Below are 27,632 nucleotides of genomic sequence, written 5' to 3' on the forward strand. Positions count from 1 at the left end.
TGGAGAGTGCTTTGTAGGTTGCTTACAAAGTCTAGAATGTTAGTTCCTGCAGAAGGCATAAACCCCTCCCATTGCTGTTTCACCAACTGTAATGGCCCCTTAACCTCGTGGCCATACACAAGTTTGAATGGTGAAAACCCAAAACTGGGATGTGGTACAGCCCTGTAGGCAAAAAGCAACTGCTGCAACACTAGGTCCCAATCACTGGAGTGTTCATTTACGAATTTATGTATCATGGCCCCCAAAGTTCCATTAAACCTCTCCACCAGGCCATTGGTTTGATGATGGTAAGGGGTGGCAACCAAGTGGTTCACCCCATGAGCTTCCCACAGATCTTTCATGGTTCCTGCCAGGAAATTATTTCCTGAATCTATAAGGATGTCGGAAGGCCAACCTACCCTGGCAAAAATGTCTGTTAAGGCCTGGCACACAGTTTTAGCCCTGATGTTGCTTAGAGCTACTGCTTCCGGCCCTCGGGTAGCAAGTCCACAAAAGTCAGTATGTACTGCTTTCCTCTGAGGGTCTTTTTTGGGAAAGGACCCAGAATATCCACAGCTACTTGCTGAAATGGGACCTCAATTATGGGGAGTGGCTGGAGAGGGGCTTTGACCTGGTGTTGGGGCTTTCCTTCTCTTTGGCACACCTCACAAGACCGGACATAATTAGCAACGTCCTTGCCCATCCCCTCCCAGTGGAAGGACTTCCCCAACCTGTCTTTGGTTCTGTTCACCCCAGAATGGCCACTGTGATGACCATGGGCTAAGCTTAAGAGCTTTCTCCGGTGCTTAGCTGGAACTACCAACTGTTTTTGAGGATGCCAGTCTTCCTGGTGTCCACCAAAAAGAGTCTCCTTGTATAAAAGTCCTTGTTCTACAACAAACTGGGATCAGTTAGAAGAGCTGAGAGGCGATGGGGTGCTCCGTGCCGTCACCCAAGCTTTCTGAATTCTGTCATATGCTTCCTGCTCAGTCTGGAACTGTTCCCTTAAGGCTGGAGACACCAGTTCCTCCTTAGACTGTGGACTTGGGCTTGGTCCCTCTGGAAGCGATGTAGGTGATGGGGTTGTTTTCGTAGATTGTGAACCGCTTTCCGCTGGTGCACTATGTGACATTTCAGGCTCTGGCTGAGCCTCTTGGGTAGGGTTGTCTGCTGCTTCTGCCAGTTCAGGCCCGCTGGCGCCCTCTGGCATTGGGGTTGGAGATGGGTTTGCAAGCGCTGGCGTCAGTGTTGGCAACTGTTCTGGTGCTGGTTGCTTTTGCAGTTCCGGTTCTGGGACTGGATGCACTGTGGCTATTGCAGTCGTTGGCAAGGGATCCGGTTCCACCACCTTTGTCTGGGTCTCTGGTAACACAAACGGGGCCCTTATGGATGGCTCAGGAACAGGGATGGGTCTGGAAGCTTGCCTGGCTTGGCTGCATGTAACCATTCCCACCTTCTTGGCCCGCTTCACCTGGTTGGCCAAGTCTTCCCCCGGTAGCATGGGAATAGGATAATTGTCATAGACTGCAAAAGTCCACATTCCTGAGCAGCCCTTGTACTGGACAGGCAGTTCAGCTGTAGGCAAGTTTACAGATTTTGACATGAATGGGTAAATTATCACTTGGGTCTCTGGGTTGATGAATTTGGGGTCCACTAATGATTGGTGGATAGCTGACACGTGTGCCCCCGTGTCTCTCCACGCATTAACCTTCTTTCCGCCCACTGTCAAAGTTTCCCTTTGCTCCGAGGGAATTTGAGAGGCATCTGGTCCTGGGGATCTTTGGTGTGATGGTGGTGTAATAAACTGCACTCAGTTGGGGTTCTTGGGGCAGTTGGCCTTTATATGTCCCCTTTGTATGTCATTACATTTAAAACATCGCCCAGCTGACTGGTCACTGCGCTGAGATGAGTTGCTGGAGACTGGTGAGGTGGGACAATAGGGTGTCTGGGGCTTTCCTTGGCTTGTAGGTGGGGTCTTGGGTTGCCCCCGGTGATAGGGTTTATTTTCGGTTTACCCCCCTGTGATATTCGCTTCCCTTGCTAGTAGTTTTTTTCTTTTCTGCCACTTCCACCCATCTGGCTCCAATCTCCCCCGCCTCGGTTACAGTTTTGGGCTTCCCATCTAGGATGTACCTTTCTCCTTCCTCAGGAATGCCCTCTAAGAACTGCTCCATTTGCATTAGGAAGGACAGCTCTTCCAGAGATTTAGCATTTGCTCCTGATATCCAGGCATTCCAATTCTTTGCAATGTGGTAGGCATGTTGGGTAAATGACACATCTGGTTGATGACATTCCTCTCAGTCCCGAGAGCGAACGACGAACCAAACAAAAGCACAAACAAAGACTTCCCTCCACCAAGATCTGAAAGTATCTTGTCCCCCTATTGGTCCTTTGGTTGGGTGTCAGCCAGGTTCACTGAGCTTCTTAACCCTTTACAGGTAGAAGAGACATTAACCCTTACCTATCTGTTTATGACAGGCCTAAATCTCTAATGGCTTTTGAAAGGCTTTTCTTCTTTGTCTAAACCATGTGAATTTATGGCTATTTTTATGAGGATGATTTTTCTGGTTCTGCATATTTTTTCTTTCATGAAGCTTAAAATCCTGCTCATGTTGTTTAATGAGCTGGCCAGTCAAGTATATGATGCCCTAGTGGGAACTTTCAAAGTCACTGAGCACATTTTTCCTTAAACCTAGTTGACATTCCTATCTGTCTGATTTAATGTATGACTTCCATAGTTAAATTACCAATCAGATGGAACAGTCTAAAATCTTTACTCGCTTCTGTAAACATGTAATCATCCAACACACAAATTGTTTCTTCTATATAGCAGTACATTTTTAAGATTCTTTCTGCATCTGAAAGCAGATGAAAATTATATTTTGTTCAGAAACTGGAAACTCTGAGCAAGGAGCTATCCTTGCAGCCCAGTTCGGATGCAGTACCACCCTCTCTTTTTGTAATCTACTGGAACCATGGCACTAGAAACCATGAAATACTGATCTTCCTTCTAAGAAAACATTTGAAGAGCAGTTTATGTATGGTGTTCTTATCCTAGAACAGAGGTCGGCAACCTTTCAGAAATGGTGTGCCAAGTCTTCATTTATTCACTCATTTAAAGTTTCAGGTGCCAGTAATACATTTTAATGGTTTTAGAAGGTCTTTCTCTATAAGTCTATATTATATAACTAAACTATTGTTGCATGTAAACAAGGTTTTAAAATATTTAAGAAGCTTCACTTAAAATTAAATTAAAACGCAGATCTTATCAGTTTAGTGCAGTGGTTCTTAACCTGAGGTGCACGCATCCCCTGGGGGTGCAGAATGCCCTTTCTGAGGGTGCGAGATATGTGAGATTTTGTTAGAAGGTAAATCATCGAAAACACAATTTAAGCACAGGCACATAAGTACTACTACTTTGTTTAATCAAACTTATGTATTTATTAACATTATACATTTTTAACGATTACTGTAATATACAAAGTTTTTAAGTCTTTAAACTAATTGTAGAGTAATTTTTGATAAGCGCTGTAGAGCCCTGAGACCAGGCCAGGAGCAGAGCCCTGGGCTTTCTGCTGGTACCCCAGGCTGGCAGGAGGGCTTAGCAGGACCTCGGCTGGCAGGGGACTGGGCGGCTGGAACCCCAGACAAGCAGTAAGGTGAGCGGGGCTGATGGCCGGGACCCCAGCTGGCATGGGGCTGGCAGCCAGAATCCCGGGCTGGCAGCCAGAATGGCAGCGGGCTGAGCTGCTCAGCCCGCTGCTGGTCTGGGGTTCCGGCTGCCAGCTCCTGCCAGCCAGGGTCCTGGCCGCCGGCCCCGCTCAGCCTATGCTGGCCGGGGGTTCCATTCACTCAGGCTGGCAGTGGGTTGAGTGGGGCTGGAGGCCAAGACCTGGCTGGCAAGGGGCCAGCGGCCCAAACTCCAGACCGTCAGTGGGCTGAGCACGGCCAGCGGACAGAACCGCAGACCGGCGGCAGGCTGAGCAGCCGGCTCCTGCCAGCTGGGGTCCTGGCCGCCGGCCCTGCTCTGCGTGCTGCCAGCTGGAGGTTCAGTTCACCCAGGCCGGCAGCAGGCTGAGCAGGGCAGGCTGCTGGGACTCCAGCTGGCAGTATTGTGCTAGTAAAAATCGGCTTGTGTGCTGCCTTTGGCACGCGTGCCGCAGGTTGCCAACCCCTGTCCTAGAATGACTGTTTTCAGATGATGTTTCATATGGCTATATTTTATACGGTATTTTGGATGCCAGATTGTCTGCCAGAGTGAAAAAAAAAATTAAGCGGTTTTATTTATTTGGCAGGAAATCTTATTTGTCCACTACCCTCCAATTTTGAATTTCTAATTATGAGGCCCTCATGGCCAAGTACCACTATAACAAAGCTCCTCCAGTTTTGAGCAGTTCTTGAGACCTACCAGAGGCAAAAAAAAAGAGCAATTCTTTCCCCTATTAGCTGAAGGCCACCTAATAACCCATTCAGCTCTGCAGACCTCCCTAGATTCAGCAGACATGGCAGCTCGATCCATTGGTACCTCAGTAGTAATGAGATGCGTATCCTGGTACACCTTTTGGGATTCTCTATGGAGGTGCCTTTTCAGGGACAAAAACTCTTCTACAAATGTACCGACAATGCCTTACATTACTTAAAGGACTCCCGTGGCACCTTACGATTTCTCAGAATATACACCCCACAGCCAAAACAGAAATCATGGAAATACCAGCTTCCCCCCACAATTGCGACCCCAATCATACTATCCACAACAACTGTTTGATAACCAACGTTGTCACGAAAGACCCCCCACCAGGTGCAAACAACCATCCGCACAAGGAGCACCATCTCATACATCTGCTAAACAACAATTTTGAAGGTGTGGTCAAGGTCCCGAGAACCTTTCATCAGCTCCAGTCAAACCTGCTATCTCTGCCATCTGTAACATCTCTAGCACATCAATAGTCTGGTAACCTGCTAGCTCCATTTTTATCATCATGGATGCTCATCGCTTCAGACAGATGGGTCCTGGAAATAGTCCATCATGGATATTCTATCCCCTTCCCAACTACGCCACCCTGCCGCCCCCACTCCCTTCAGGGACCACTCTCACATCTCCGTCCTCGATGGGGAGGTGAAACATTTTCTTGAACTGGGAGCCATAGAACCTGTCCCTTACAACACAGGGGACATGGTTTCTACTCTCACTACTTCCTTATTCAGAAGAAATATGGCGGTTGGCATCCTATCCTGGACCCTTGCTATCGGAATAAGTTTGTCAAGCTGCAATGGTTCAAGATGGTTGCTCTCTCCACCATAATCCCAGTACTGGAACAGGGGGATTGGTTCTCATCCCTCGATCTGCAGGATGCATATTTTCACATCGCCATCCATCCCGCCGAGAGATGCTTCCTACGATTTGTCATCAGCAATGGCCATTATCAATACCAGGTGCTACCCTTTGGACTATCCACAGCACTGCGAGTTTTTTCCAAGGTATTCGGAATGGTCGTATCCTTCTTAAGGAAAAAAGGCATCACCATCTTTCCATACCTAGACGATTGCCTTGTCAAAGCTCCTTCAGAGGCCGGAGTGCTCTAAGCGGTCCATACGACAATGACTCTCTTCACAAGATTAGGTCTTCTCATCAGCCTTGAAAAATCCACAGTGACATGTGCAGAAGCTAGAGTGCATTGGTGATCTACTCGATGCCATACAAGCAGGGGCTTTTATCTCACCTCACAGGGTCAGAACCAGAACAGAACTGATACCCAGCACTCAAATATGCCCGCAAATCTCAGCACGCATATCTCCAAATCTCTACCTCCTGGGATATATGGCTGCAGCTATGTTTGTTGTCAAGCGTGCAAGGCTCCATATGGGATGTCTTCAGGGCTGGCTTCGTACTTTATACCTCCCCCCAAAACACAGCATAGTAAAACTTCTGTCCATGCTACGTCAGATCAAGGACTCTCTGCTGTGGTGGACACATCCCAAAAATGTTTGTGTCAGACTCCGCTTTCTCCAGCCCTCAAGTATCATGATGCTAAACACTGATACCTCCCTCATTGGCTGGGGAGCACACTTCGGCAAACACACCATACAGGGCAGATGGACACCCATCGAATACAGCCTGTGCATCAACCTCTTAGAACAGAGGATGGTCTGAAATGCTGGCCTTCATTTCTTACCACTCTTAAAACATCAGACTCTATGAGTCATGACAGACAGTCTCGCTTGCATGTACTACATCAACAGGCAGAGAGGAGCGAGATACCATTCCCTATGCTCAGAAGCAATCAAATTATGGAATTGGTGTATCCACAACAAAATCTCCATGTTGGCTGCATATCTCCTTGAACATTACCCTGAGCAGGACTATTTCACACAAGCATGAATAGGAGCTAGATACAAGAGTGCTCCAACTCATATTCCATCAATGGGGTCACCCTACTATAGACCTTTTTGCCACTCAGTGCAATACCCGTTGCCCTCAATTTTTCTCCTGAGCAGGTCTGGGACGTAGCTCACTCAGGGATGTATTTCTCATAACCTGGAATGCACCACTTCTCTACGCTTTCCCTCCTTTTCCCCTTCTGTTCAGAGTCTTATGCAAGATACAGGAAGACCATGCTTGGGTTATACTAATAGCCCCAGCATGGCCACGACAAATCTGATACACTTGCCTGCTTCACATGACTCTATGTTGACCTATCAACCTTGCTCCAACATCCTGATTCTTCTCACAAGACATGGGACACATTTGCCACCCCAATCTGCAACTGCTCAACCTAAAAGTGTGTCTCCTTCATGGCTCCGGGGTCCGGAAATAGCCTGTTCAGAGTCAGTAAGACACATATTAATAAATAGCAGGCGCAACGCTACCAGATAAACCTATGCACATAAGTGGACCAGGTTCCACCTTTAGTGTGTTGCAAGGCAGGTTGACGCGGCTCATGCCCCATTGTTTCTCATACTGGACTATCTCCTTCAGCTGAAATAGAATGAATTAACTAATAGTTCTCTGTGCGTACACCTGGGTGCAATTACTGCATTCCACTACTCTGTGGATGGATGCTCAGTTTTCGTACATCCTCTAGTTAAGCATTTTTAAAGAGTGTTCAAAATCTATACCCACACATACGTGTCCCTATCCTGCCCTGGAACTCCAACCTAGTTCTCTTCCCTTTCACTAGACCTCTGTTCAGACCAATGACAACATGTTCTCATCTACATCTAGCAATGAAAATGGCCTTTCTTGTAGCCCACAACGTGTGGGAGAAATCTCAGCCCTTATGGCATACCCACCATATATGGTGTTCTATAGAGACAAAGTAACTCTTTGTCCACAGTCTAAATTTCTGCCCAAAGTTATTACATCCTTCCATCTGAATCAACCCATACATCTCCCCTCCCTTTTTCCCAAACTGCACAAAAATCAACAGGAAGTCGGGGGAGGGATAGCTCAGTGGTTTGAGCATTGGCCTGCTAAACCCAGGGTTGTGAGTTCAATCTTTGAGGGGGCCACTTAGGAATCTGGGGCAAAAATCAATACTTGGTCCTGCTAGTGAAGGCAGGGGGCTGGATTCAATGACCTTTCGTGGTCCCTTCCAGTTCTAGGGGATAGATATATCTCCAATTATTTTTTGTTTTAAGTGGCTCTCCACACCTTAGACATGAGATGTGCATTATCATTCTACTGGGATAGAACCAAGCCATTTGGAAAATCTCTGCGTCTCTTTATATCCACTGCCAAATGGTCTAAGGGTACAGCTTTATTGAAACAATGCCTCTCTAAATGTATCTCACAGTGCATGTGTCTAGCTTATGAACTTCACAATAAGCAACTATCTCCCTCTATCAGGACACACGTCACACAAGCTCTTTCCACCTCCATTGCATTCTTCAGTAATGTTCCCATCATAGATCTATGCAAGGCTGCCACTTGGGCATCCTCAGATACATTCACCCAACACTATGCCATCATGCAAGATTCTTCCACGGACACTGTCCTTGTACGTAAGGTCCTATCCTCAGTCATACCAGCAGCTCTGACATCCCAACCTTCCAGCTAGGGGCACTGTTTGTAGTCATCTACAGTGGAGCGCCCTTGGGGACACCACTCAAAGAAGGAGAGGGTTACTTACCTTGTGCAGTAACTGAGGTTCTTAGAGACGTGTGTCCCCATGGGTGCTCCACTACATGCCGTCCTCCCCTCTGCTTCGGAGTGTAACATGAAGCTCTGGTAGAGAAGGAACTGAGGGCAGTTGGACCACAGAGTGCTATATTATACGTCCCGCACACAGCGTGAAGGAGGGGAGCTGTGCATGTACGGTTCGATGGGCACTGCTATTGAAGATCTCTGACTCCAGATACAAAGGCACTGCCACACCTGCAGTGGAGCACCCATGGCGAGGACACATCTTAAAGAACCTCGGTTACTGCATAAGGTGAGTAACCCTCTCTTAAGGAAAACTCTGCTCTGGTATCATCCATACATAGGAAAACCACACTCAGATCTGTACAGAAGTGGGGTTTCCCTTAGCCACGTAAAGGTGACTTTTATCTTAGTGCAGTTTGGGTCCTCCCTGGTCCATGTGCTTAAAGGGTTGTTGCAGCGAGACAGGAAAGAGTTATTCCTAGTCCTAGTGCTGCCAAATGCAGGGCAGCAAAGGCGACCTGCCCCCTATACATTGTTATTTGCATTAGGAGGAGGATAATGGGCCTCCTTGACATCTTTGCCAAGGACGCAGGATTAGGGAGGGAGCAGCCTCTTACCCCAAAGTAGAGAAGGGGGAGGGATAGCTCAGTGGTTTGAGCATTGACCTGTTAAACCCAGGGTTGAGAGTTCAATCTTTGAGGGGGCCACTTAGGGATCTGGGGCAAAAATCAGTACTTGGTCCTTCTAGTGAAGGCAGGGGGCTGGACTCAATGACCTTTCATGGTCCCTTCCAGTTCTAGGAGATAGGTATATCTCCAATTATTATTTTATTATCAGCCTCCCACCATCACTGCAGAAGATATCAAAGATGTATAATGGACAGGTTTCTAGGGTTAGAAGGAACTAAGTGGAGTTGATTGTATCTCCATGATCTCTCCCTATGGGAGGAAGTAAGAGCAAGATATCAAACGTTCCTTTCCCCTTCTGAAGGGAGGGAAAACATCACTTTTCAGTACTTTTAAACTATTCCATTTTGAAATTGTGGGAAAATACCCACCTGTTCTGTTTTTAACTTTTTTTTTTCTTTTTCCCTGAGAAAAATGTGGAATCTTTTACTTTTATCTTTCTCTTTAAGTGAGCGAAAGTAACATAAAGTAATATTGGCATTTTTTCCAGTTGGAAAACTGTCAGAAAGTGGGGGGAAACCCATTTTCACATGTTGTTACTGTTTTACCATGATCAAAAATTGAAAAACAGTAGAAAGGTGGGAGAAAATATAGGTTTTTCCACACTTTCTTAATTTTCATTTGTTTTTAAAGGAAAACCATTTTTCCCAACTGGAAACTTTTGAATTATGATTTTTCTCATGAAAATTCATGAGGGAAAAAATCATATTTTCTAGCTAACTCTATCTGCTATTGTCAGCAACAGACAGGAACTGATAGAACATGAACTTCAAATCATTTAATTTCTTAACCTAATTTAGATTCCCAAATGTTCCTATGGGCTCAAAATTAGAAAAAAATTGTTGTCACATCCCTAATTATTATAGCCATTTGAGAGTGAAGCTAGGGAAGATCCTTAGCATCTGATACATCCTGCAACTCAAAGTGGATGTAAAACTACCTTCCCAGGGCAGGTGGGCATTTCCTTTGCATAGGGAAATTCTGGCTTGGCATATAGCCATCTATATGAGCTCTGTACCTTCCAACATTCAGTTGTGTAGTCGGCATGGCCAAAACGATGTGCTATGACAATTCCTGGAAGGTTTAATAGTTACTAGGGGGCCTTTATATGATTGCATAAATTGGATCAGACTGAGTCTGCTTTAATCTCTGCCCCCAGGATTGGGGAAGAGCACAGCTTCCTTTTTTTAGGGTACCTTTGCTGCCTAACCCCCTTAAGTCCTGCATTGTACGTGGCTCAGCAAGACTTGAAGATTTGGCTAAGGAAGTTTGCCTCAGGTTGCACAAATCAGTGTTAGAGTTGGAAATAAAGCCTAAGAATGCTGATTCCCAGTCCTCTGATCTGCTTACAATCACACATTCATTCTCCAATAACATTTCAGGTCTTTAATAGTCTGAATCATTGATAAATACATCAGAAGAGAGAGTTCCCTTTTGGTAAATAGCATGAATGTAATTGTAAAATACCTCTGGAAAAACATGAGCAGAGGGATTTTTGTTGTTTTTTTTTAAAGAGGAAAGAACAATTTCACTGATGACATGTAGCTTTCTAATAGCAGTGAAAGCCTTGGCATCATTTCGACAGCATGATCTGCCTGAGAAAAGATTAATGTTAATTAAAATGGCATCTGAGAACTTCTGCAAATGACAGCAGCCAAGCTGTCTGCAGTTATTTTTAGAACACTACATTGCATCAGCGTGACTCATTTATTAAGGTTTAACAGATGAATCAATAGCTTAGCTTCTCATGACACTCCCTAAACATAGAACTGCATATAAGGACATATTTGGTCAGAGCTAAGATTATGAAAGCAAAACAACACTGCCTCAGTCCAAGGCCACCTAAGAAGTTTAAAAATGTATATGTATTTCATCGAAGAATAAATGTATTTCTAAATGATATTTGAAAAGGGTGATAATGACAGGGAAAGCCCATCACAATCCTAACTTGCAAACTACACAGAAAATAATTTAGTGTATACAAAGAGATTCTGACATGTTTTGGCTTATTTTCAGAATATTAGTGTTTTAAAAAATATAAATACACTGCCAGACAGAGGTTGTGCTGGCAGTAACAGTTGAAAGCACTTCAGAGAAATCTTAAAATCATATCTTTCAATTTCGTTCACATCAGATGCACAGATTCTTGGGCTGGCCTGCAGTCTTGGTTTGCTTTTCATGTTCTTCAGACATGCTGTTTTCTTATCACTCCTCTTGACATTTTAATCATCCTCTGTCTGTATGTGTGTGACATTGTGTAGCCCCCATTTTCCCCCCAATTCTCACATGGTGGGGCTGTCTGTTTGGGGGAGGTTTGTAAGACAGCTAAACGAACACCAATAAAAGTGAACAATTTCTGTTCTGCTTTAACTTCCTGTTCGGAGCACTTATCAGATCAGACTACGCAGGTTTTTACTATTCTTGTGTGAAGTGCACAGAATTTTAATGATTGGTTCTGCCCATTTCTAGCAAAGTCACTATGGCCACAGAATTGCGTATTGCCTTTTGCCCAGTAGAGACTCATACTCTATGTGAAAGTGCACTAGTGATACCGTTTTAATTTTCTGTATATGTAAATTTTACACTGGTGAAAGGTGCCAAGTAGACAGTCCTGGAAACCAAAATTAATTCTTTATTTGTATAATAGATACATTACAGTACAGTAAAAGAGTAAATCCCTCCACTATTCCCCACCTCCTATATGACTTACTGATAACCTGGAGAGAGTCACCTCCAGAAACGGCAGACTGTGAAAGGCCTTGAAAGTAAATACAAGAAGTTTATGTTTCGTGCAGTAGAGAAAGGGGACCCAGTGGAGAGATTGAAATAGAGGGGTTATGGTTATGGTTGAAGCAACAGACCAGGAAAATGATCTTTGCAGCAGCATTCTGAATGGAAAAGAGCAGAGCAAGTTTGTATTTGGCACAGTCAGAGGCTTGGTCTACACTATGCGTTTAAACCGATTTTAGCAGCGTTAAACCGATTTAACGCTGTACCCGTCCACACTGCAAGGCCCTTTATATCGATATAAAGGGCTCTTTAAATCGGTTTCTGTACTCCTCCCCGACGAGAGGAGTAGCGCTAAAATCGGTATTACCATATCGGATTAGGGTTAGCGTGGCCGCAAATCGATGGTATTACCCTCCGGGCGGTATCCCACAGTGCACCACTGTGACTGCTCTGGACAGCAATCTCAACTCGGATGCAGTGGCCAGGTAAACAGGAAAAGCCCCGCGAAATTTTGATTTTCATTTCCTGTTTGCCCAGCTTGGAGCTCTGATCAGCACGAGTGGCAATGCAGTCCCAAATCCAAAAAGAGCTCCAGCATGGACCATACGGGAGATACTGAATCTGATCGCTGTATGGGGAAACAAATCTGTTCTATCAAAGCTCCATTACAGAAGACGAAACGCCAAAGCATTTGAAAAAAAAATCTACAGGCTACACAGTGCTGCGTGACAAGCGTAACGGGAAGCCAGAGACTAAAATGGACGCTCATGGAGGGAGGGAGGGGGTACTGAGGACTCCAGCTATCCCACAGTCCCCAGCAGTCTCCAAAAAGTATTTGCATTCTTGGCTGAGCTCCCAATGCCTGTAGGTTCAAACACATTGTCCAGCGTGGTTCAGGGAATAGCTCGTCAATTTACCCCCCCACACACATGAAAGAAAAGGGAAAAAAATTGTTTCTTGACTTCTTTCTGTGTCACCCTATGTCTACTGAATGCTGCTGGTAGACGCGATGCTGCAGCAGTGAAGAGCAGTATCCACTCCTTTCGCCTCCCCAGTGGCAGATGGTGCAGTAGGGACTGGTAACTGTCCTTCTTATCAACCTATGAGTGCTCCTGGCTGGCTTCAGGTGAGGCTGGCCAGGGGCGCCTGGGTGAAAATAGGAATGATTCTCAGTCATTCCCAGTAGATGGGACAGAACGGCTCGTAACTGTCTTCATCATAGCAACTGGGGTCTGAGCTCCATCAGCCCCCTCCCTTTCTTGTGTAAAGAAAAGATTGTGTACTACCTGGACTATCATAGCAGTGGCATGCTGGGCTCCTCTCCTCCGCACCGCTTAATGTCCTGCCTGGACTGTCATAGCACCAGGAGGCTGCCTCCCCCTCATTTTATCTCACTAAAAAGTCACTGTTTCTTATTCCTGCATTCTTTATAACTTCATGACACAAATGGGGGGGACACTGCCACAGTAGCCCAGGAAGGTTTGGGGAGGAGGGAAGCAACGGGTGGGGTTGCTGCAGAGGCACCCCCTGTGAATGGCATGTAGCTCGTCATTTCTGCAGGATCTGACACGGAGCAGCTGTGCTCTCTGATACACTGCTTCTCTAGTACACTTGCCACATATTCTAGGCAGGACTGACTCTATTTTTAGAAACCATAAAGGAGGGATTGACTCAGGGAGTCATTCCTAGTTTTGCCTTTGCACCCCCAGCTGATCTCAGCTGGGGGCACCCATGATAGCAGCAGACAGTACAGAAGGACAGATAACCATCATCTCATTGCCAAATTACACTGGCAGCAGATGGTACAGAACAACTAGTAACCATCTCTGCTATCATGCAAAAGCAAACAAATGCTGCTGTGTAGCGCTGGAGTATCGCCTCTGTCCGCGGCATCCAGTACACATAGGGTGACTGTAAAAAAAAAAAAAAAAAAAAAAAAGCTGAATGGGCTCCATGGTTGCCATGCTATGGAGTCTGCCAGGGCAATCCAGGGAAAAAGGGCGCAAAATGATTGACTGCCGTTGCTTTCCCGGAGGAAGCAATGACTGACGACATTTTAAAACCACCCGTGACAATGATTTTTGCCCCATCAGCCACTGGGCTCTCAACCCAGAATTCTAAGGGGCGAGGGAGACTGCGGGAACTATGGGATAGCTACGGAATAGCTACCCACAGTGCAACGCTCCGGAAATCGACGCTGGCCTCAGACCATGGACGCACACCGCCGAATTAATGTGCTTAGTGTGGCCGTGTGCACTCGACTTTATACAATCTGTTTTATAAAACCGGTTTATGTAAAATCGGAATAATCCTGTAGTGTAGACGTACACAGAGAGAAGGCTGTTGCAGTATTCAAGATGTGATAGAGTTTAGCTGTGTGGATGGATAGGATAGGATGATTTAGTTGGGAATGGGTCCTGCTTTGAGCAGGGGGTTGGACTAGATGACCTCCTGAGGTCCCTTCCAACCCTGATATTCTATGATTCTGTGAAAGGTCATATCTAAGAAATGTTTTGCAGAAAGAATTGGTCATGTTTAGCTGTAGCAGGGATCTGCAACCTACGGCAAGCCGATTTTTTTTTTTCAGTGTAGACATACTCTATGTCATCTAACTGCTCATAAATTAAATACCATGATGGTGAAAATGCTTGTGTCCTGTCTATGCCTCAGTATCCACTGTTGCTACCACCAGTGAACGTGCACCAGTGGTGAATTATAGGAATAATTTTTCCTACCATGACATAGCCTACATCTTTCTCATAAAGCACTTTCACTCCACATGCAACAAATCATTTTTAAAGGTGACTTGCTTGTAGAGAGATGTATAGCCAGAACACATAAGCCAAATCTTGTTTGGTTTAAAAAAAATGTTTTTATTAAAAAAGCAAATGTATAATAAATTAAAGCTCTATTTCATTATATTTTAACTGCATATATATCTTTCTAGCTGAAAGAAAAAAACATCTCTGCCAAGTAAGAGAGAGAGAATTTAACTGTATAAATATTTGATAATTCTCCACTGCTTTGTCATTACATTTTTTTCTAAATGGGTTTCACTTCTGTGGGACCTAGAAAATAATTAGTTCTGTTCTACAGCTGAGCCAGCAGGGGGAATATTAATTAATTATATTCCTAGAGCTGTACTGTCATTATCAGTGATGGTGCTTCATGATAGGAACAGAACCAGGGTAGCATGTCCTTGGGGGAGAATATCAGTGCCTGTAAAGTAGAGACCTAATCCTGCAAATGCATACCACCAGCCTCAGTACTTATTATTGTGAGTTTTAGTCCCATTGCTTCAACAGGAGCAGCAAATGACAGTAAGGTCTTGCAGTATACATTCTTCAAATCCACATCCTTTGCAAAGGCTACTCGAGGGGCTTTGGGTAGGGAAAGCCATAGACTACATACAGTTGGCCAGCTGTTTACCAAAGAAACTTCTAATTTATTTAGAAACTAAAACTATAACTGGCTCGCTCTCCTCTTGTACCAGTACCTTCTACTTAGGCATGATGTTTCTCAACTTTTTTAAAAAGTATCTTTTATACAGAGTGATATTTTTAATAGAAGCTTTGATTAAGTAACACAAAAGTTAAAACCAACATATCAATCTTTCCAGACAACTTTCTTTTTTTAAAAAAATGGCAATGCATGATATGGTGGGAAAGAATTTGGATAGGCAAATTATGCCAGAGAAATGGGCTTTGATCTGGAAATGAGGACCATCAACCTTAGTTTGTAGTATAACAAAATAAAATTTCTTTAACATATTTTTTTCAGTGGTGCCTCATACCAGTCTAGTTAAAAAATAGAGACTGAATGAGGATAAATATTGGAGAAATTGTTGTGAAAAAAAGATTGTATGTATATGCGGTGGACATGTTGTTTTAAAAAAAACAACAAAGCCACAACATTTATGTACCCAGCAAAATAAAGGACAAATAGATACTCAGGTCTTTGGTTACCATTTATTCAATACTCAAAATATCTTCTCCTGAAAAACAGCAGACCTGTGCAATTTTTTTGAATATTAACATTTGATAGATACCCCTGGTTTGAGAAATATGAGTAGAGTCAATAGTTTCATTCCATTTAATAAAATAACCAAAAACAACATTCCCAGCTGATGTAAAGAGGGTCATTCTGTAATATTGGAAGGCCCTGCTAAATAGAGAAATGTTTTGATTATATTACTGTATGATATTTCTCTAAACAAAATGATAAGTTCAGTGTTGTAATTATTAATTTTTTCATTTTTAATATTTACATGTAGATCTATTAAAGCTTCCCAAATAAGTAGTTATAAAAGAAATCACAGAATCATTAAGGAGATGAAATTTAATTTCCAATTTTCTAAGTGGAGATTTCAAACTTTGGAGGATTTTTAAAAATGTGAACTATTAAAAAAAACATAACTACATGACCATGGCGTTTAAATTAAATGAATTGCTATAACTCCTTTACTGCCAAATTGTATGCTAGGTATGTGGAGCAAAATGAATCTCTACCGCCGCCTCACATATTTGGTAATGTACATCAACACGGAAGTGCCATCACAAAACAATGCTACCTTAGGAGTGTATGGCTGAGGGGCTTTTTTGTGGCATGTTCAATATTTGTTTGCTTTTTCAAATCTAGCTCAGAGTTGTAGCAGCCAGAAGTTTTTACCTTCTTTAGGCTTTACAATCCAGTAGTTCTTGATGGTCTATGAGGAATGAGTTGTTCTGTTTGTCTCTTTCTTCACAATTATCTCTAGACTTTCTTCCATGTTGGTCCCTGTATATGAAATGCCTTTCCTGAGTTGGTCCATAAAGCCGCTACCCTCTCTCTTCATATGGGATACCAGCCAAAGTCCAGTGAAGTCAGTGGTTGTCTTTCCAACTTCAGAGGGCTTTGAATCAGGCTCTTCAATACCTCCTGAAGATCCATGTCTTCCACAATACCTATAAGAAACTTACTAATTAGTAAGGCTCCGTGTTTGTCATGGAGGTTACGGAAGTCATGGATTCCATGACTTTCCGTGACTTCTGCAGCGGCCGGTGTGCCTGGCCCAGGGGCTGTCTGAGTAGTCACACTGGCTGCTGCTGGGGCAGTCTCGAGCCCCCCCAGCAGCAGGAGTTTAGGTGTGGGGAGGCTCAGAACTGGAGATTGGGGTAATGCTTACCTGTGCGGGGCTTCCTGGATGGACGACAGGAACTCCCTTCCCTCAGCTCCTAGCTCCATGTGCTGCCTCAGCCCACAGACACTGCGCCTGCCGCTCCCATTGGCCGTGGTTCCCAGCAAATGGGAGCTGCAGAACTGGGGTTTGGGGCAGGGCAGAGGCAACACATAGAGCTTGGGGCTGGAGGTTGCCACTTCCCAGGAGCCAGGTAGGGAACCTGTCCCAGCCCCACCAAACTCCCCTCCCACTCCCCAAGAACCCGTGGTGCCCCTCAGGTTGCCCTCCCCACCGTGAGCACCCGTGGCGCATCCTCCACCCCGAGCACCTGCAGCGCACCCCACCCCAAGCACCTGCAGCCCCCTCTGGTCTGCACCCCCTCCCCCCCGAGCTGTCTCCCCTCCTCCCAAGTTTTAGTCAGGGATATATAGTAATAGTACCGTATATAGTATATATGGACAGGTCACAGGCAGTGAATTTTTGTTTACTGCCCATGACCTGTCCATGACTTTTGCTAAAAATATCTGTGACTAAAACATAGCCTTAGATCTTCTACTTGTCCATTCTGTTTAGCTATTTTTACACCCCAAAAATCTGCTCCATCGTGCTGCGCCACTTCCCTTTGCTGAACAACTGCATGTTCCTGTTGATATCTCCTAGGTCCTCCCTCCCTACTAGCTTGTTACCCCCGTTTTTAGGTCTGGTTTGAAATTAGTTTGCCAACTCCTCAGGGTGTATTATATTTTATTATTTTATAATTTAAAAAAAATTGTAGAATCTGGTAATTAATGACAGTTGAAGTAAAGAATAAAGCCCTAATGATGGTAATTCCTGCTTGGTTGACCAAATCTTACCTCTAAGGCTGGCCAAGCACACCTTATTTCTGATGCTCATTTTAACTACTTAAAGGTTTTTATTTGGTTAATGAAAGAAACGTTTTCTGAACTGCTCAAATACCAAGTTAACATTCAGAACTAATATACTGAGAAATAACAGTGACAACATGAAGAACATTCCATGCTTTGTGATACTGGTTATGAGAATATTTTCTTCTCCCAATTTCAGGTTGGGTGGGACTATATCTGCATACAAGATAGTGCCAGATGAAATTGAAGAAATCAAGGTACAGTATTACTATTGTCTTTCAACATTGGAAGTGTTTTGCTGGGGAGAATTCCTAAGGTGTTACATGAAAAAGCCTTCTCCCTGCTTTTGTGCTTTGGAATGCACAGTGTGTGTATGGCCTTCTCTTAATACCCTACCTGATAAATACTGGAAATGGTAAAAAATAATTTTAAATATTGAATAGATGACCTGACTGCCATTTGGAGCAGTCTCTGAAATTAAAAACAGCATGAAAATAAAAATGCATTTTTGTCCTTTTTATACATTTTAAAGTCCTTTTTTGTCACTGAGCATGACAGATTATATTTGCTATTTGCTATATTCATCTAGCTATATTGCCACAGGGCAAAATCAACCTGACGGAATCTAAAAAACTCAATAAGGTTTTTCCCTTCTAATTTCTGACTTGATACCTTTATTTAAACTGATTGGGGTATTTTATAGTACAACAATTTTAATCAGGCTTGTTGCAGGGGGTGCAACAGTTGGGGGTTCGTTTGCCCGGTGTGCGTATCCCCAATGACCACACCGGAGTGGAGAAGCAAGTATCTTTATTTGAGTCAAATAAGGTGCAAGGAGATATAGAATCTCAGATCATGCACACATCACTATCCTTTTCCCCAGCTTATATACCCCACTTGTTTACACAGATGCTTACAGGTACCATAATTCATCATTTACAATTCATTGAGTACCGGATCCTTTAATTAAACTATATCCTTTACCCACTCTACAAAGCCCCCCCCCCTTTGCTCGATTGCATTTAATACCATAAACAAAAGAACAAAAGAAAATGATAAATGATTGCATGTACTCTTGCTAGCTTTAAAGGAACATTTTGATTCATCTAAGGGGTACTTCGAGGGCAATGGCAGGCCTGAGAATATAAACTTTTAACCCCGTGTCTTATTATCAATTATTTGGGGCCTGGCCCCCCCCCCCCCAACAGGCTTTATAGTTTGTGGCCAGGATTTTAAAGCATGACTGCCTAAAGTTAGGTTCTGAAATCCATATTTAGGCGCCTTAATAGAACTGACCTGGTTTTGAAAGGTGCTAAGCACCTTCAGCTCTCATTGATTTTAGCAGGATGTGTTGATGCTTAGCTATAGCACCTATATAATTCACGCCATTTATGTTTACAGATTCCGGAGCCTAACTTTAGACATCTGACTTTGAAAATGTTGGCCTAATTTTTTTAACATTTTAGAAATATTTAGGCTTGGAAGGATTAGATTTTTATCAGTAAATTCGGTAAGCATTGATTTCACTGTACACACCCAAACCAAAGAAAAATATTACCATTGATAATCAAAATTTACAGATTGGAAAGGTGAGAAAAATGCAGCTTGAGAACTTATTAGAGTTTGATTTAAGGATATTTATTTTGTATATTTTGACATGCGATGTTGACAGTTTCTGTTTTAATGGCTATGAAGCTTTAATTTTGAATCTTGACATCCACTACCATTAAATAATTAAAATAAACGATCACCCCCACCCCTTCCCACAAGACCTATTGTCAAAATGGAGAGGGCTGCACTGTGGTATAGCTATCCTCAATGCGCTGCTCTCAGTGGTGATGGAAGTGCTACAAATGTAAACACTCTGATGCCTGTGGAAGTGGGTACATAAATCAGCGCTTTTCTTTCACCGGTTCACTATCAGCATTGAAACTGATAGCCTGAGTGTTCTTGCAGTAAAGAGAGGAAGTTTATTCTCTCTGAAGTCCTCTTATAAAAGGAGACAGAGAACAGAGGGTAATGGGAGAAGAGAACAGGAGAAAGATAAGAGGATGAACAAAAAAAAAGAAATGATTAAACATATAAAGAGTTGTGATGGTTTTCCAAGTACTTGGGTCTGTGACATCCCTTGCTATCCCTGCTTGAGGGATAACTGGGTGTAGACTCCCTAAAACCACCAGCTTTTCAGCCACTTAAGCACTCTCTTGTGGGCTATGCCAGCCCTTTCTTTGCCTTGCAGGTTAACAAGAGGTGAACTCAGTCCCCAAGTCCCCTCAAATCAGTCCCCTGTGATTTCCAACCTCTGACACTGAATACTCACAGAAATCCTAAAAGCAGTGTAACTCCATTTTACCATATTTACCTTAAATCACTCCTCCTGTATAACACACAACAACTGTAAAGAAATAAAAGGAAAGTTTATTTAAGAAAGAGTAGCGATTCCACTAGAAACAAGAGAGAGTGATGGAAACAAGTGGTTACAATACAAAACAAAATAAGAACACATGAACTAGGGCCACACTTATGAATATTTACCTTTCCTATATAATAAAGTAGCTTCCCCCCCAAAGTTCAGAGCTGGCTGACTTCAGAGAAACCAGGCTCCAATCTTTCATGAAAAAACACCCCTGCTCAAAAGGCTGTCTATCAGTGAACAGATCCAGAGTGCCTCTCTCTGCTCTGTTATGCTGAAATAGTCCTTTGTCTTTATTCATAGATTGGGTGATTCCTTGTCTGCTCTAAAGTTCCTTTTTTTATCTCCAAGTGGTTTTGATTGTTTGCAGGTGTTTTGATGGTTTTCCATTGACTGTTCTGGGATGGGGGAAGGATGGGCAATTGAATAATAATCAGATTGCCCTTTCCTAGCTTTATAGAGTGATCCCTGCTCCCTGATGGGCAAAAGAAGCTGGTTTTCTCAGTAACAATACTAATTATGAAAAATGAAGAAGAAAATTGGGGACATAACTTACAGAAGGTGTGCCTCAAGCTTGAAAGCTTCTCCAGGTTTTCCAGTATAAGTGTTAGGTTGACCTCTTACACAGCTCAAAGTAGTTTGTGGGGAAAATACCATCCTATTGACTTTTGAATTAATATAACTTGACTATCAGATATGGTAAACAGTGACCTCCACTATGTCACTGACTTCATGGAGGAAGAGAAGCCATCTCCACCTTGATTATCCTCAATGTTGAAAAGTATTTTTATGAGATTAGTAATAATACATGTTCCTAGAAGCGTTAATATGGTAGAAGTGTAAAAGAATTCACAAAGTGTGTATGTATGAAGTTTGTGCTCACTGTGTACCCATGTGTGCTTATAGTTTGTGTATTATGTGCCTGATCTTGAGTGTTTACAGTGCATTTATGCTGCATATCCTCTTGTGTGGGCATGTATGTGAATGGCCATCTAGTGTGTGCATATACTTTATGTGTGTACAGTGTGTATGTTATATGCTATATACCAGAGATTCTCAAACAGAGGGGTCGGGATCCCTCGGGGTCGCAAGGCAATTGCGTGGGGAGTCACGAACTGTCAGCCTCCACCACAAACCCCACTTTGCCTGCAGCATTTATAATGGTGTTAAATATATAAAAAGGTGTTTTTAATTCATAAAGGGGGTCGCACTCAGAGGCTTTCTATGTGAAAGGGGTCACCAGTACAAAAGTTTGAGAATCACTGCTGTATACCCATCTCTCTTAGTGTGTATAATTTGAGTTCCCATGTACTGTGTGTGTCTGCATTGGAGTGGCACTCGGGGGTGGAGAGGGGGTTGCGAGGGCTATAGCCACCCCAAAATTTGCCTTGGTCCCCCTGTAGCCACCCCATAGCAGCTGCCACTCTCCAGCCACCCAGCTCTGAAGGTGGAATGGAAAGAGTGGCAGCTGCTGGCCAGGTGCCCAGCTCCAGCAGCAACAGAGAAGTAAGCCTAGGTGGGGGGGGGGGGGGGCAAGGTGCTAGCCCCTGTTCTGTGTTCCTGCCTGCTGAGGCGTGCCACCCAGTGCAGGTGGTGGGTCTGGGGATCCCCACAGTGGCCCAGACTGACCCACTCTAGCCCAGGCTCCTGTCTGTCTCCCCCTCCCCCCCCCCCGCCCCTGTGGTCACTGCTCCCCGAAGGCTCTGCTGGCCCTGGAGCCCGATCCTCTGCCTGGGCAGCTCTTACCTGGCCCCGTCTTCCAGCGTCCGACAGGGCCAGGGGGCTGAATCTTGGGGGGAAAAGAGGAGCAGAGGCAGGACCACAGGGGAGAGGGCTAAGGCCCACCTCAGCCCCCCACCAGGATGAGGCTGGTTCCACCCCTGGCTTGCATACATATTTGTGCTTCCTTCTGTGAGTGTGTATGTATGGGGGGCCTGGGGAAACTTGGTGGCCCCACGAGGTCCAGGGCAGCCGCGTGGCAGAAGTCTGGGGTGGGCAGCCAGCCGGCTGGCCCTACACAGAGGGATTCCAGGGTCGGGGTCCAGGCTGCTGCTGCCCTGCCACCCAGCCCCTGCGGCCCACAATGTGTAATAAGTTGAGAACCACTGATCTAAAGGATGGAAAAAAAGAATCTGAAAGCAGACAATAATCTCATTTTACCCTTGTTCAAGATGGGGAAAAATCATCAGATTTCTCCTACCAGCAACACTACAACATATCAGCTATTCTGTCAGAGGAGCGAAGGAAAAACAGATCTCAAAAGAAATACACAGAGCTCTAATATCTAGGAGAAAAAGAAACATGTCATAGGGAGTGATTCTTCCTTCAGTCATCCTATTATGGTTCTCCACCAATTTGTTTCTTAATGCATGCAGTGTTCAGCAAAAGAGGAAAAAATACCCAGAAGACCTAGACAGCAGTCTTTTGACTCCTTCCAATGTATATTATCACTAGGAGAGGAGACCAAAGTCAATCTTCTTGCTCCACAGTATTTTGAATAGTAATAACTGGACCTTCCCCCAGACAACCCTCCTAAGAAGGAGTCATGTGAGGAAGAGTACAGGAAAGTTAAGAAGACTAAATGGAAATATTTTCCTTCACAGTCGAAGCTGAAACTGTGTTTCACTTTCTGTGAAGCACTTGAGAATGTTATCAGGGTGGAATGAGAGAGGTATAAGGATATATATATATATAAGGAAACTGGCCAAAAACTGTCTTTGAATGATTGCGTATGTGTATTCCACTCTTAGTGTCTGTGTCCATAACACAGCTGTCAGAAATTATTTCCCTCAGAGATACTTCGTGGTTGTCTTGAGCTCCCTCTGCTGCTCCACACCATGGCACACCAAAGGGCAGCATAACCCCTAGTCACTACCCGGGATGGTCATTTGGAACCGTTCAACACAAGAACAGCTTTTTCTTTCAGCTTTTGTATAATATTGTATCTAATCATAATAGAGCTAGTTTGGTAGTTAAATTAGTAAGTTTTAGTTATATTTTTAAAAAATTGGATTTGTTGTTTTCCCCCTTTTGGGGAGTGTCTGCTGACAGCACGAAGGTATGCACCAGTCACTGGGCTTCAAACAGTGTGCTTCTTGCTCAGGGCCTATGCCCATAGTCGCTGACTTTTATTTTTCCCGGTGGGTGCTCCACCCTATTCTGTCCCAAGGCCCCGCCCTACTCTGCCCTCTTCTCCGAGATCCCATGCCAGTTGCCGAACAGCTGGACAGTGACCCAGCTGAACAGCTGTGACTGGTGGGTTTTGACCACCCCCACTATTTTTTTTCATGAGTGCTTGAGAGCTGGAGCACCCCCTGAGTTGATGCCTATGCCTGATTCTCTCCTCACTTGTAGCAATGTAAATCAGGAGCAACCCCAATGAAATCAGTGTAGTTACACTGGTATAAAATTAATGAACCACAGGTGGTTCATCAGCCCGTGATGCAGTCTAATGAGTGATGTTGTTTTTCACCAGCAGATATAAACCCAATCTGACAAGCCAGAGAAGGCATATCAGACTGGCAGTGCCAGCAGGAATCTGAAGTATGCTTCTTGAGTTGAAGAGGGTACTAAGCAGAGGTGAATCTAGCTGGCATAACTATACTGGCAAAGGTGCAAAGAAGACCTGCATTAACCATGTTTTTGGGCAGTTAATTTCCCTTGTTTCTTAAGAAAGAGGTGTCAGTGAGGGGGCATGATTGGAGGGCACCTGTGGGAGGGGAATGATCTGCCACGTTAGCTACCAGCTCTGCCTTCCTCCAGGCCCCACCATGCCCCCAGTAGGGCTGGAAAGGCCCTGGGAAGAAAGGAGGATGGTAACTGATAGGCTCTGAGGAGCACATCTACCAGTTGGAGGCAGCAAGAGGAATAGCAGGGGCCCCCAGACTTTGTATCTACTCCAGGGTGCTAGTGTAAAGGAAGGGGCTCTGCACAACTCTCTGATCCAAAGATCTGACTCAGGCCATGTCTACATCTAAAATTTTGCAGCGCTGGTTGTTACAGCTGTATTAGTACAGCTGTATAGGGCCAGCGCTGCAGAGTGGCCACACTTACAGCAACCAGCGCTGCAAGTGGTGTTAGATGTGGCCACACTGCAGCGCTGTTGGGCGGCTTCAAGGGAGGTTCCGGGAACGCGAGAGCAAACCGCGGCGAAGCTGGTCTTCTTTCCCGGTTTGCTCTCTCGTTCCCCGAACCCCCGAACAAGCAGGTCTCCTTCCCTGCGGTTTCCTGGGTGGTTCGGGGAACGCGAGAGCAAATCCGGGAAAGGAGACCAGCTTCGCCGCGGTTTGCTCTCGCGTTCCCCGAACAAGCAGGTCTCCTTCCCTGCGGTTTGCTGGGTGGTTCCGGGAAACGCGAGAGCAAACCGCGGCGAAGCTGGTCTCCTTTCCCGGTTTGCTCTCTCGTTCCCCGAACCCCCGAACAAGCAGGTCTCCTTCCCTGCGGTTTGCAGGGTGGTTCCGGGGAACGTGAGAGCAAACCGCGGCGAAGCTGGTCTCCTTTCCCGGTTTGCTCTCGCGTTCCCGGAACCACCCAGCAAACCTCAGGGAAGGAGACCTGCTTGCTCGGGGTTCGGGGAACGCGAGAGCAAACCGCGGCGAAGCTGGTCTCCTTTCCCGGTTTGCTCTCGCGTTCCCGGAACCACCCAGCAAACCTCAGGGAAGGAGACCTGCTTGCTCGGGGTTCGGGGAACGCGAGAGCAAACCGCGGCGAAGCTGGTCTCCTTTCCCGGTTTGCTCTCGCGTTCCCGGAACCACCCAGCAAACCTCAGGGAAGGAGACCTGCTTGCTCGGGGTTCGGGGAACGCGAGAGCAAACCGCGGCGAAGCTGGTCTCCTTTCCCGGTTTGCTCTCGCGTTCCCGGAACCACCCAGCAAACCTCAGGGAAGGAGACCTGCTTGCTCGGGGTTCGGGGAACGCGAGAGCAAACCGGGGAAGGAGACCAGCTTGATTACCAGAGGCTTCCTCAGGTATGCTGGGATACCTGCTTATTCCACGGAGGTCAAGAAAAGCGCTGGTAAGTGTCTATATTTGATTACCAGCGCTGGATCACCAGCGCTGGATCCTCTACACCCGAGACAAAACGGGAGTACGGCCAGCGCTGCAAACAGGGAGTTGCAGCGCTGGTGGTGCCCTGCAGATGTGTACACCTCCTAAGTTGCAGCGCTGTAACTCCCTCACCAGCGCTGCAACTTTCTGATGTAGACAAGCCCTCAGAGAGAATTGTGTTTACAACATATATCAATCTGGCTGGAGAACCTATACAAGGGAGCTCAGGTTCAAGGGATCTGGTCAAATTAGAAAGCAGACAGTATAAATCATTAGTATGGCCCTCAGGGAGCTGACTGCATCGATGCACTACAGGAATATGTTGGTGATGATTGATAATACTGCAGTCACAGCCTACATTATTGGTCAGGAAAGAACCAGGTCACTGACACAACAGTGGGATTCCAGCCTTCCGCTCTCTTGGTCAGAGAACAAGATGTCATCCCTGCATGTTCACAATGTAAATGGAAAGTTGTAAGTCTAAGCACACAAAGTAAGCAGTCAATAAATCAGGCAAGTTGAGCCTATGTGTTTGAGGTTTTTGATTTGCTGTTGAAATCTCAGGGTAGACCATACCTAATCTGTTAATTTTGAGGTTCAGCAGCAATAAAACTCCAAATTGCTTCTCTGGGAGAAGGAACCACAAGGCTATGGCAGTTAACATAGAGATAACCAAAATCTCTAATGTCTGCTTCCTACTGTATTGGGAGAGGAAGGAACTTGAACATGATAGATGATTTATTGTTTGCAGTGTTGTTGTAGGCGTGTTGGTCCCAGGACAAGGTGGATGAGGTAATATATTTGATTGGACCACCCTCTGTTGGGGAAAGAGACAAGCTTTTGAGCTACCCAGAGCTCTTCTTCAGGTCTGGGAAAGGTATTCAGGTGAAACATGTCTGACAAGTACCTATTAAACCTGTATGAGTAATGTTTTATATATATAATATGCAAACCAGTTAAAAGAGTAAAATCTGCTCACCCTATCAGTAGAAAAGTGCACATAATTATCAATCCATTAAATAGGTTATGCAAATTCAGTTTGCTGCATGCTAATGCTATATGGGACCATAGGAAGGAGCAGACTTATTAAGGAAATAGCTTATTGTTTAGCACAGGGTTCCTGTATATATCATTTTATGAAGGCCTACCTCATTCAGTATGTAATGGAATGACAGCATGAAAATGCTCCTTCTAAAAGTACTTTTAGTATTCCTGGGAGAGAATGTGTGCTGATTCCTTCCCTGAAATCATCAGCTTCAATAGGCTTGGATTGTTCTGTTTGGAAACACATTTATAACTTTAGTTGACTGTCAGTTATCAGATTTCAATTGTAATACAATCAAACATGGTTCAGTTAATTTTGCTTTGCCAGCAGCAGTATGTATTATGCAATTTTCTTCAAGGTAGATTAAAAAAAACCATAATATTTTATTTAAAATGTGCTAGCTTCTCTCAAATCCCAATTTCTTCTATCAGCCAAGATTATTTACCTGTTTGTCCAGCACTTAGAATAAAAAAATGAGAAAACCCTTCTGCAGAACAGGATTATCCTTTAACTTCTCAAGAATAAATAAAAATTAATAAAAAATATCAGTTTTAGCAGATTTTCGTTTAATCATGTTCCACAAAAAGAGACAGTGATGATATTAGATTGGACTCTCTCATCTCCTGGAATGAAGTTTGTGATGGATTAATTCATTCAAATTGCTTTAATTTCATTGGCTAATGTTTGCTGGTCTTAGGTTTTTCCCTTATATGTGTTATATATATTTAAATATCCACTCAGCCCTTCCCCTGCCAAAAAAAAAAGTTTGGTATTTTCATTTTGGAAGTGGAAAAAACTATTCACGTGGTGTGCACTATTTACATTCTAAGTCTACAAAGTTGCTGGTCTGTTCTGTGTTGTAGAATCAGTTTTAGCAATAATACATTTACAATTCTGTCACAGGGTGTCTGGCCCCTGTTACTTAAGTAGCTCCAGCTCCTCTGTGCTCCCACTTGGGCCAGGTAGGGGCAGGGCTGGACCTGAGGCATTAAATGGAGTTTGAGTGAGAGAGGACAGGCTGCAAGAAAGAACTGGCTCAGAGAGAGGCAAGACTGCCAAAGACCTGGGAGTGGAGGCAGTAAAAGCCTGAGATACAATGGGTGAAAGGAGAAACTGTTTGTTGGTTTAAGTTTGGGAATAAAACTGCATAGAAGAGATTTTGGGCAAGGTAGTGAGTCCATAGAGGAAGGCCAAAAGAGAATTTGAAGAACAGTTAGCCAAAGACTCATAGAGTAATAGCAAAAACATGTTTAAGTACATCAGAAGCAGGAAGCCTGCTAAACAACTGGTATGGCCACTGGGCTATTGAGATGCTAAAGGAGCACTCAAAGACGATAAGGCCATTGCAGAGAAACTAAATGAATTCCTAGCATCGGTCTTCACAGCTGAGGATGTGAGGGAAATTCCCAAACCTGACCCATTCTTTTTAGGTGACAGATCTGAGGAACTGCCCCAGATTGAGGTGTCATTAGAAGAGGTTTTAGAACAAAATGATAAACTAAACAGTAATAAGTCACCGGGACCAGATGGTATTCACCCAAGAGGAGAGCGGGAAAATTGCTTTTTA

At 44.5% G+C, this 27,632-nt stretch overlaps 1 protein-coding gene across 24 annotated transcripts in view; it reads left to right on the forward strand.

The window, feature by feature from the left end:
- GPHN (gephyrin) overlaps positions 1-27,632 on the forward strand; it is a 596,340-nt gene that overhangs the window by 261,393 nt on the left and 307,315 nt on the right. For 22 of the 24 annotated variants that reach the window (XM_050953500.1, XM_050953497.1, XM_050953498.1 and 19 more), the window contains one exon: positions 17,762-17,819. The exons of 1 other annotated variant lie outside the window; for it this stretch is intronic. Coding sequence is in view for 19 of the 23 variants with exons in the window: in XM_050953477.1 (XP_050809434.1) it covers positions 17,762-17,819 (58 nt within the window). In the remaining 4 variants the exon portion in view is untranslated. Of the gene's footprint in view, positions 1-17,761; positions 17,820-23,505; positions 23,555-27,632 lie in introns of those variants that run through there. One more of the 24 variants, XM_050953488.1, reaches the window with a different exon arrangement.

Source organism: Gopherus flavomarginatus, chromosome 5, assembly GCF_025201925.1.
Source record: "Gopherus flavomarginatus isolate rGopFla2 chromosome 5, rGopFla2.mat.asm, whole genome shotgun sequence".
Classification (NCBI taxonomy): Eukaryota; Metazoa; Chordata; order Testudines; family Testudinidae; genus Gopherus; species Gopherus flavomarginatus.